The following is an 11585-nucleotide window of genomic DNA, read 5'->3' on the forward strand; positions in this document are numbered from 1 at the left end:
GAGCCTGTGCTCGTGGGTGGTTTGACGAGAAAGGCCGCCTTTTCTCCCATGCCTGTACTACCGATGGCTGTAGACTGGGCTGGGAGTGTGTGGATGACTGGGAAAGTGGCGCTGCGGGTGGAATTACAGCGGGTCTCTGGACAACAGGGGCAGAGGTTCTTCCACGGCGATCCTGGGAGGAAGCCGAACCAGCTGCGTGTGAGCTAGAGGAAGAGGCAACACGAGCTGAAGAGGTGGTAGCTGCCGCTGTTGGTTGGCCTACCTCTTCAGTGTGTTTTTCTAACTCCGCCGGGTGCCTGTTGCGCACATGTTTCCACATGTTGGAGGTATTGAGGTTGCTGACATTTCGACCTCTTTTGACTTTTTGATGACACACGTTGCATCTGACATAGCAAATGTCATCTGCAACTGTGTCAAAAAAGGACCAGGCACTGCAAGTCTTGGGAGCGCCCTTTTTGGCTTTTGGAAGAGACATGCTCCTAACGGGTGCCAAAGCGGAGGCTGCAGGATCAGCAGTCTTCCCCCTCCCTCTCCCTCTTTGGGCCGTACGGGGAATCTCTTCCTCAGAGCTGCCCCCACCACCTTCCTGTCCCTCACGCCAAGATGGGTCGAGGACCTCATCATCTACACTACCCTCTGCCCCCAACTGCTCCTCCTGGGTAGTCTCAGCAGCAGAGCACGCACCAGTAAGTGGCACCTGAGTGTCATCATCAGCTGATGCGGCCTGCGATGTGGTGACCGGAGCCACTGGCCCACCCGCCTCTTCAGAGGAAGACAGAAAAAGCTGTTGGGCATCACTGCACCCTGCCTCTTCTTCCATTTCTCCAATGCTGCTTGGCTGGCCCCCTGTTTCCAAGCCAAGAGATTCAGAGAACAGAAGTAGAGACGGCTCCTGTCCTGGGCTCTCTGTCTGCCTGGGCAATTTGGCAGGTGGTGAAGAGACAGATGGCTGCTCTCCAGTGCTCTGTGTCTGAGAGGATGTGGCACTAATGGAAGTTGATGCATTAGCTGCCATCCATCCGACAACAGCTTCAATTTGTTCTTCACGCAGCAGCGGTGTACGGCGCTCGGACACAAAGCTTCGCATGAACGACTGTTGCCTGGTGAAAGTGGGTGCTGATGAGTCACCGGTGCCCGCAGCAGGCACAGAATCCCCACGTCCCCTCCCTGCTCCGCGACGGCTCCCACGCCCACGTGCCTTACTCACTGCCTTCTTCATCTTGGTTGACTGATAAAGATAAGCAGAAAAGTACTAACGGATTTGTGTGCTTATTCCTGAGCAACTCCTCCTAACAGGTATAAGAAGCACTAATTATCTAAAGTGTGGACTAGACTTTAATATGAGCTAATGTGGCCTACACAAATGTAAAGTGGTGTAAATGGTGTGTTTGGTGAACTTTATTATTTATTTATTTTTTTGGGGCTGAACTGACAACAGATAGAGCTGCAGTCACACGGAGACCGTGCAGACAGACGTAAACGGCGCTACAAGGCCCAAAAACCCTCCTCTACGTTATCCTATGTAGTGTTTTTCCACAAATTAGCTGGAGACGGGTGGAAAGACACTAATAGGATTTTTTTGAATAAATTAGCAGCAGACTACACTACTTGGAAAAAAAAGAAAATTGATTTGGCGGTATGACGCAGTGAACAACCCTGAGCTGGAGACAACCAGGCTATAGCTGCTCACAGACTACAGGGCGAGCTGCAGTCACACGGAGACCGTGCAGACAGCCGTAAACGGCGCTGCAAGGCCCAAAAACCCTCCTCTACTTTATCCTATGTAGTGTTTTTCCACAAATTAGCTGGAGACGGGTGGAAAGACACTAATAGGATTTTTTTGAATAAATTAGCAGCAGACTACACTACTTGGAAAAAAAAGAAAATTGATTTGGCGGTATGACGCAGTGAACAACCCTGAGCTGGAGACAACCAGGCTATAGCTGCTCACAGACTACAGGGCGAGCTGCAGTCACACGGAGACCGTGCAGACAGCCGTAAACGGCGCTGCAAGGCCCAAAAAACCCTCCTCTACTATATCCTATGTAGTGTTTTTCCACAAATTAGCTGGAGACGGGTGGAAAGACACTAATAGGATTTTTTTGAATAAATTAGCAGCAGACTACACTACTTGGAAAAAAAAGAAAATTGATTTGGCGGTATGACGCAGTGAACAAGCCTGAGCTGGAGACAACCAGGCTATAGCTGCTCACAGACTACAGGGCGAGCTGCAGTCACACGGAGACCGTGCAGACAACCGTAAACGGCGCTGCAAGGCCCAAAAACCCTCCTCTACTTTATCCTATGTAGTGTTTTTCCACAAATTAGCTGGAGACGGGTGGAAAGACACTAATAGGATTTTTTTGAATAAATTAGCAGCAGACTACACTACTTGGAAAAAAAAAAAAAAAAAAAAAAAAGAACAGTATGAGGCAATGAACCACCCTCCCTGAACTGAATACAACCAACTATGGATGGCCTATGTGGCTGCACTCAGACTAGAGAGTGGGCTGCACTCACACACACACACACACACAGACCCTGCAGATCGCTGTGAAAACAGCGCTACAAGGCAAAAGCAAGGTGAATAGTAGGTGAACACAGCGGTTGCTAAATTAGCCTTTGGAAAGCACAAAGAAGCAAATCGCTAGCTCTAAACTGTCCCTCAGTCAGCAAACAGCGTCCTGTCACTAACTGAATTCACAGCAGAGTGATCGCAAAATGGCGCCAGCGACTTTTAAACTGCATCATGACATCATTACAGCAGCCAATCACAGCCTTGCCAGTAGTTTCATGCCCTCCATGCTAAACAGGATGTGCCCACACTTGGAATCAATCTCATTGGCTGAATTTCTGCATTTTGAATCTTGGAACTTCCGATTCCGGTATCCGATACGCGGCAAGTATCGGAATCCCGGTATCGGAATTCCGATACCGCAAGTATCGGCCGATACCCGATACTTGCGGTATCGGAATGCTCAACACTAGTGGTGGATGATCGCAGAATAATCTCCATGGTGAGTAGAAATCCTTTCACAACAGCCAACCAAGTGAACAACACCCTCCAGGAGGTAGGCGTATCAATATCCAAATCTACCATAAAGAGAAGACTGCATGAAAGTAAATACAGAGGGTTCACTGCACGGTGCAAGCCACTCATAAGCATCAAGAATAAAAAGGCTAGACTGAACTTTGCTAAAAAACATCTAAAAAAGCCAGCACAGTTCTGGAAGAACATTCTTTGGACAGATGAAACCAAGATCAACCTCTACCAGAATGATGGAAAGAGAAAAGCATGGCAAAGGCGTGGTACAGCTCATGACCCAAAGCATACCACATCATCTGTAAAACACGGCGGAGGCAGTGTGATGGCGGGGGCATGCATGGCTGCCAGTGGCACTGGGTCACTAGTGTTTATTGATGATGTGACACAGGACAGAAGCAGCCGAATGAATTCTGAGGTATTCCGAGACATACTGTGTGCTCAGATCCAGCCAAATGCAGCCAAACTGATTGGTCGTCGTTTCATACTACAGATGGACAATGACCCAAAACATAAAGCCAAAGCAACCCAGGAGTTTATTAAATCAAAGAAGTTGAATATTCTTGAATGGTCAAGTCAGTCACCTGATCTCAACCCAATTGAGCATGCATTTCACTTGTTAAAGACTAAACTTCAGACAGAAAGGCCCACAAACAAACAGCAACTGAAAACCACTGCAGTGAAGGCCTGGCAGAGCATCAAAAAGGAGGAAACACAGTGTCTGGTGATGTCCATGAGTTCAAGACTTCAGGCAGTCATTGCCAACAGAGGGTTTTCAACCAAGTACTAGAAATGAACATTTTATTTAAAATTATTGAATCTGTCCAATTACTTTTGGTCCCTTTAAAAACAGGGTGGCACATGTTAAGTAGCTGAAACTCCTTAACCCTTCATCCAATTTTAATGTGGATACCCTCAAATGAAAGCTGAAAGTCTGAACTTCAACTGCATCTGAATTGTTTTGCTTAAAATTCATTGTGGTAATGTTTATAACCAAAATTGGAAAAATGTTGTCTCTGTCCAAATATATATGGACCTAACTGTATAGCAGGGCTACAAAATATTTTCCACATTCTGAACATGAAAAAGGCTTCTCCCGTGTGGAGTCTCTGGTGTCTAACAAGATTTGATTTTGTCACAAAACGTTTTCCACATTATGAACAGAAAAAGGCTTCTGCCCTGTGTGGGTTCTCTGGTGTTTATGAAGATTTGATTTCCAGATAAAACATTTCCCACATTTTGAACATGAAAAAGGCTTCTCTCCTGTGTGGGTTCTCCGGTGTCTAACAAGGTCTGATTTTGACACAAAGCATTTTTCACATTCTGAACATGAAAAAGGCTTCTCCCCTGTATGGAGTCTCTGGTGTCTAACAAGATCTGATTTCGACACAAAACATTTTCCACATTCTGAACATGAAAAAGGCTTCTCCCCTGTGTGGATTCTCAGGTGTTTATCAAGATGCGATTTCAAGGTAAAACACTTCCCACATTTTGAACATGAAAAAGGCTTCTCCCCTTTGTGAATTCTTTGGTGCTTAACCAAATCTGATTTCTGGTTAAAATATTTTCCACATTCTGAACAGGAAAAAGGCTTCTGCCCTGTGTGGGTTCTCTGGTGTCTAACAAGATTTGATTTCGACACAAAACATTTTCCACATTCTGAACATGAAAAAGGCTTCTCCCCTGTGTGGAGTCTCTGGTGTCTAACAAGATCTGATTTCATCACAAAACATTTTCTACATTCTGAACAGGAAAAAGGCTTCTCACCTGTGTGGATTCTCTGGTGTTTATCAAGATGCGATTTCCGGATAAAACATTTCCCACATTCTGAACAGGAAAAAGGCTTCTCCCCTGTGTGGGTTCTCAGGTGTCTAACAAGGAGGTATTTCTCTACAAAATATTTTCCACATTCTGAACATGAAAAAAACTTCTCCCCTGTGTGGAGTCTCTGGTGTCTAACAAGATCTGATTTCGTCACAAAACATTTTCCACATTCTGAACATGAAAAAGGCTTCTCCCCTGTGTGAGTTCTAAGGTGGTCATCAAGATTCACTTTCCTATTAAAATATTTCCCACATTCTGAACATGAAAAAGGCATATCCCCTGTGTGGTTTCTCTGGTGGCAATCAAGATTCACTTTCTGGATAAAGCATTTCCCACATTCTGAACAGGAAAAAGGCTTTTCTCCTGTGTGGATTCTTTGGTGTCGATCAAGATGATGTTTCCAATTAAAACATTTCCCACATTCTGAACATGAAAAGAACTTCCTTGCTTTAGGAGCAGTTTGTTTTTTAATGCCTCTTTTGGGTCTTTGATTTTCCTTAGTAGTCGGTACTGAAACAGATGACAGATCTTTGCTGTGAAGGGATGATTGTATCTCTGGAGTAATGGCATTGATTTCAATTGTATCCTGTGAGATCTCAAGATCATCGGATTTTAAAATTGAAGTTGTCAGCTGTCCCTCTGATCTCCAGGTACAGTCATCTGTCAAGAATAAAACCAATTATTTTTCAATAACATATCCTTGAACTTTATATTTTTGAACATTTCTCCTAAAACTGTCTGTAAAAATGGTAAGTTGATGTATATACTCGAGTTTAGTAGAGGTTTTCAGCACATTTTTTTTGTGCAGAAATCACCCCCCTCAGCTTATACTCGATTGAGGTGTCCAGAACATGGAGGGGGAGAGGCAGCGGCGGAGCAGCGGGTCACAGAGGTAGGACCCGGCTGCTGCAGCTAACTCCAGTGCCCGCTGCTAAAAAAGAAATGAATATTCATTTCTCTGTAAAAGCTCGCACAGTGTTAGCTGCAGCAGCCGGTCCTGCAGCTGCCAGGAGGTCACGTGTGCCGCTACTTAACAGAGATGAATAATATTCATTCTGAAAATTAATTTCTCTGAAGTAGCGGCACACATGACCGCCTGGCGGTTGACGCTGTGTGCGCTAATTAATACTCACTGCCCCACACACATAGTTCCGGCATTAGGAGCGGTAAGTATTCCGGAAGCTGTGCTCTGCTTGTGAAAGGAGAGGAACAACGCTCAGAGGGGAACTGTGACCGTGCACCCTCAAAGCCGAAGCGCAGGAACCAGGTACCGGGAGCCCGGGTTTTTGTGGAACTGTAGGACACAGAGCAGAACTGGAGGGCCAGGAACTGTATGTAATTGGCCCACACCTTGCCTGAGACGCAGCAGCACCTAAGGAGCCCGGGGCATGATAAAGTCCCTGTAAAATGGCTCGAGCTGACCATCGTGCAGGTACCTGTCCCAGGACTGGGGGAAACTGAAGTACACAGTAGGAACCTTCAGGCAGCAGGGAATTCATCTTCAAGAGGCGCTAGAGGAAAGGCTCACGGACCTCACACTGAGAAGGGGACCCTCCATTGCTTCTGAGCTGGCCGGGTCATACCACTACCCGTGCCTGGTGCCCTGGACTGTGGCCAGCCAACTGCAGTAAACCAGGTAAAGACTTACAACTTGTGTCCTATCTTTATTCACTGGCACGTACCATTCACGCCTTACATCTTAGGACCCTGCTTCACCTGTGGGAAGTGTAACATCAGTGCTGCCACAACATCCCCCAGAGGACTCCTTTAATGCAGCATCGGTCCCACTATTGACCGAACTCCACAGGTGGCGTCATGACAGACTTTAAACACGTTTCCCTTAAAAGACTGTTCCCCTTTAACATTGAGGCCCAGGGCCATGGACCGGGTTGCAGCCACCGTGACATTCCCCCTCGAGACCGGACCTGGTACAGAGTACCCCACTGCCCTGGGGGCGACTCATTATCATTTCCAAAATGGAGTTACTTTATGAGGTTTTAAACTGCTCTGGTTTTCTGCATTTTGTCATATTAAGGCTTATGAAAATGGTGTGTACCATCTCGCCTGGGATCCACACCTGCCACCTCTACTTCTGTCACCAGGCATGGCCTCATTCATTCTGCAGGCAGCACTGGGGATGGAGGAGATATCGGAACCAGAAGCTCTGGATGGTGCAGGCTTTGTTCAGCCACTTAGATTAGGGTTGCTGTGAACTGTAGTGCCATCCAGTCAGGCATTATGGGTGTGTGCTGTCCATCTGGAGTTATCTGCTTCCAGCTTTCACCAATTGGAAAGCACCCCACCCTACTAAAGCTCAAAGCAAATTGCAGGAAGATGCCAGGTACAGCCTTGTTCTCCTCTGGTTCAGCCCTCTCTGTGCTAAGCTGCCGTGACCCCTTAATCTTGCTTCTTATGATGTTGTATTTTCTCTGCCCTCGTGGATCTGACCCAACTACCTGACTATTCGTCATCCCACCTCACTCCACAGAACAGCAGGTAACACCATGGCCCAAGCCTAGGGATCTCTGTGTAAGAACAGATCCATGTAAAGAATGTTGAGCAAGGCAATCATTGGGATCTGCAAAGCTGAGTAGATAGTGCCAAGCCTGATTGTGGTAGCCATATTTTGAGCTGCTAGGTAACCAATACATTGTGTCTGGAATCTATTCTAACAAGATACGCATTCAAATAGCTAAATGGCGCTCCTTCCCTTCTTAACCCTGCCATGTGCCCAGACAGTAGTGTACAACCGTATACAGGGTATTGTTGGATTCAAGAGATGTTGAAAATAATTTGTAAGGTCCATTTGTTTCCTATTATCCTTTGTGAAGAATTCCAAAGTTATCACCACAAAAAGCGACATGTCAGATGTGAAAAATGGGAGTATTTTGGGCAGTAACTACTGTAGTCAAAAACTGTGACTATGGACAATAACACATCTATCAAAATGTTCAAACTCAACAGTCTTTATCAGTAAAATATGAGTAGTGGTATCAACTCTCTGGAGTAATTAGAGTATGGGGCTCGGTGGCTCTTGGCAATCTAAACTATCGTAAGGGCCAATATTTTCTATCAGATGAGTTTCAAGAAAAAATATTAGACATTTAAAAAGAACTTTTTATAATATTGCAGAGCTGGGGCATCTTCAATTTAGATCTCGCACATTTGGAAGAGGTAATGGAGACTTTAAAAAAAAATAAATAAATACCAGGGAGTTCCAAACTTACAAACTCACCTGAGGCAGGCTGATCCTACCACAATCAAACTATCAACCAGAATGAACATGTAAAAAAAAACATAAAACAAAGAATATGTTACATCTCCCCAAAAAAAGTATGTACGAGGGGAGAACTCCAACACTAAACTGGAGTTGCATTCATTTATGGTGGACCATTGGATCTACTGAGTCCTGACTAGAAGAGTAGAGAAAGTATTAGCGCCCCCATTTCAGGAGAGATTGTGCAGTAATCTGAATTCCTTAGGATGGAAAAAATAATGGAATTTATGATGTGGGGTGAATCTATGAAACCAGGGCTCGAGCCAACACATCTCCTGCAGGCGTGAATAAATGTATATTACAGCCATCAGCCACGCACAGCTCAGAGATATATCATGGCACAGGTGTAATGTTTTTTATGTAGTTTATCACAATCCTCCTTGAAATAAGTTTTTAATACAAATTGAAAAGTCAGGAGAAAGGGAAACTCTGCTGTTATTGTACAGAAATTTACACTTGGCCTCACTGCACATTTAATGTTGTTAATCATAAAAGCAAAGTTTGTCCAGAAAGACTGGACCTGGTCTTGTAGGGACCATATGAGCACATTCAGCAGCACAAAAGGGAGAGAAGGTAGATTCATCCGATAAGATATCAGGGTTCTAGGAAGCCAACAGCATAATTACCCTCCACTTTCTCTAACAGGCCCTTCACAATATCTTGTCAGCACATTCTACGTACGTTGTTATTTGGCTTTGAAGTCTACAGACCTGGGGAGGTAACGGTCAGCGTGTTCTAATCCCTGGGGGTAGGTGGATCCTGTGTAAGAAGGTGGCGGGGACCCTCATGTGCCTTCTCTCTCCTGGACTCTGTTCGCACGTTCACATGTGGCACCTCACTGTGTACTACTGTTCATATATTGCAATGTGATATAATGTTTATATACCATAATGTGAATGATCTCAATGGGTACTGTTTATAGGATTGGGGCTAGAATAGGGGCTAGAATAGAGGGGGGCACAGTAGTGATAGATGATATCATAGAATAGAGCAGGAGGTAGGCAGCACAGGGGTTAACTAAAGGGGAGGTACAGCAAGGAGCAGGGAAGTATAATCAGGATACTTCCTGATTAGAGACAGACACCCGGGCAGCCTTGCCAAGAGCAGGGTGCATGAAGTGTATGACACAGCTACAGGTCATGGGGGTAAAGCTGCGGATGGCAATAACGGGCTGGAGAATAGGACAGTCGGGCATCAGCTCAATAGGATCATCCTCAAGGCGGTTCTGGGGTCTACGACTGGGGCGGGAGTCAGTAAGATGGAACTCCCGGCACCTTTGCAAGATGGAATCAGACAAGGGGATGACAAGGAGCTGATGATGCAGGAAGTACGGAAGGTACACGGATTGTCCACAGAAATGGCATGGATTGCCGGGAGAGAAGGAGAGGTTATTGGGGAAATGGAATCTGCCCAGAAAGAAGGGAAAGTGCAAGATATGATGCTTTGTGTGAAATGTGCTGCAAAAGTGATGGGTGCCCATGTTATCAGTAAAGCTGAACTGTTTGAAAAGGACTGTGACGCTGCAGTGTTTTATGGAACCTGGAATCCTGAAGCTGAAGTGAAAGAAACCGAGGGAACTGAAATGAGTACTCTGCTGCACACATCACACGCACACACATGCACGCACGCACACACACACACACACACACACACACACCAGAAAGAACTCTATTTCATCTGTGGGGCGTCAGGGTGTGGAAACAATAGAGCTCGTTGCCACGACTACCACCCTTGCCGCCTTACACCTGCAGGTTGTAAGCACTATACAAAAGAGTTTTCACAATTTCACAAAGCCATTTAAACATTTTCGGATGGAGGAGAATGTTATGCCCTACCCGCAAAATGGGGATCACATGACTGTGCCACATCCGAACTACACCATTGATAAATCATCCACAGCCGGTGGCTGAGAAGAATCTGTGACTTCTCTGTAGTTAGTGGTCACTACTCACCTGGGTAGTCATATGTAGAAGTCTCCTCTTTACGCTGCTCATCACCCCTCACATATGTCTCTGTAGTATTAATATGGGTCAGATCTTCACCCTGAAATAAATATTGTAAAAGTCACAGACAGATGGAGAAGTCACATCTATGATCAGCTCTAATCCTGCCATATCCACCGTTCTCATGACACCAGTATGAAACATGTAATACTGGTGGGTAAAAGAAGACTGAGCACAAGACCTTCACCACAGTCTACACATCATAGGAGAGATCTCATGACACCTTCTCTCCATCTACCTGATGATTCTGAGAGACATTAGGATCTTCTTGTTTACAGTCCTGTGGAAGAAGAGGACGGGGACATCTCTCGGGTGTGGTCCTTTTACTGGATAGGTCTGGAGGAAACACACACAGGGACTGAATTCATTCCTTACATACAGATAATTATAGGCTGTGTGTATTTAGTCCTATTACCTGGTGATGTGAGGGGCTGGGGAACCTCCATCATGATGTCCTTGTACAGATCTTTGTGTCCTTCTAAATATTCCCACTCCTCCATGGAGAAATAGACAGCGACATCCTGGCACCTTATAGGAATCTGACACATACAATGATACCGTCATCACTCCAATCCCTTCATAGTTTTACTGTATAATGTCCCAGCATTCCCAGCAGTGTCACCTCTCCAGTCAGCAGCTCAATCATCTTGTAGGTGAGTTCTAGGATCTTTTGGTCATTGATGTCCTCATGTATCAGGGGGTGAGGTGGAGGCCTTGTGATTGGGCTCAGGGGTCTTTCCCATACCTCAGACACAGGGGCCTGACAGCGCTCATTAGAATGTTTTTTCACTACTGTGTAATCCTGGTTAAGGAGAGACACATTAATAAATGTCACTACAGACATTTCCAGATTCCTCACCTCTTGAGTTCTGTCCAACAGTTTTATTGCCATAAATAAGAATTATGTAATGTGACTAGTGTTGAGCATTCCGATACCGCAAGTATCGGGTATCGGCCGATATTTGCTGTATCGGAATTCCGATACCGAGTTTCGATATTTTTGTGATATCGGAAATCGGAATCGGAAGTTCCCAGTGTATGGTTCCCAGGGTCTGGAGGAGAGGAGACTCATTCTTAGGAACGGAGGCTGCCGGTTACATCGGTAAGGTCCAGGGGCCGCCAGACGGGTGAGTATATCCATATTTTTTATTTTAATTCTTTATTTTTTACATGAATATGGATCCCAGGGCCTGAAGGAGAGTTTCCTCTCCTTCAGACCCTGGGAACCATCCAGGATACCTTCCGATACTTGTGTCCCATTGACTTGCATTGGTATCGGGTATCGGTATTGGCGATATCCGATATTTTTTGGATATCGGCCGATACCATCCGATACCGATAGCTTTGAGAATCGGAAGGTATCGCTCAACACTAAATGTGACGCTATCAAAATCTCTCACCTCTCCAGTAAGACAGAAGAGGATCTCTAGGGTGAGGT

At 45.5% G+C, this 11585-nt stretch overlaps 1 protein-coding gene across 1 annotated transcript in view; it reads right to left on the reverse strand.

Moving 5' to 3' along the window:
- Positions 1–11358, reverse strand: part of LOC143768245 (uncharacterized) — a 524156-nt gene extending 512798 nt beyond the window's left edge. Inside the window, exon 1 of the mRNA XM_077256939.1 lies at positions 10770–11358. Coding sequence (XP_077113054.1) covers positions 10770–11039 — 270 coding nt within the window. The 5' untranslated portion in view covers positions 11040–11358. The remainder of the gene's footprint in view (positions 1–10769) is intronic.
- Between the last annotated feature and the right edge of the window lie 227 nt (positions 11359–11585).

This window comes from Ranitomeya variabilis, chromosome 4 (assembly GCF_051348905.1).
Source record: "Ranitomeya variabilis isolate aRanVar5 chromosome 4, aRanVar5.hap1, whole genome shotgun sequence".
Taxonomy (NCBI): Eukaryota; Metazoa; Chordata; class Amphibia; order Anura; family Dendrobatidae; genus Ranitomeya; species Ranitomeya variabilis.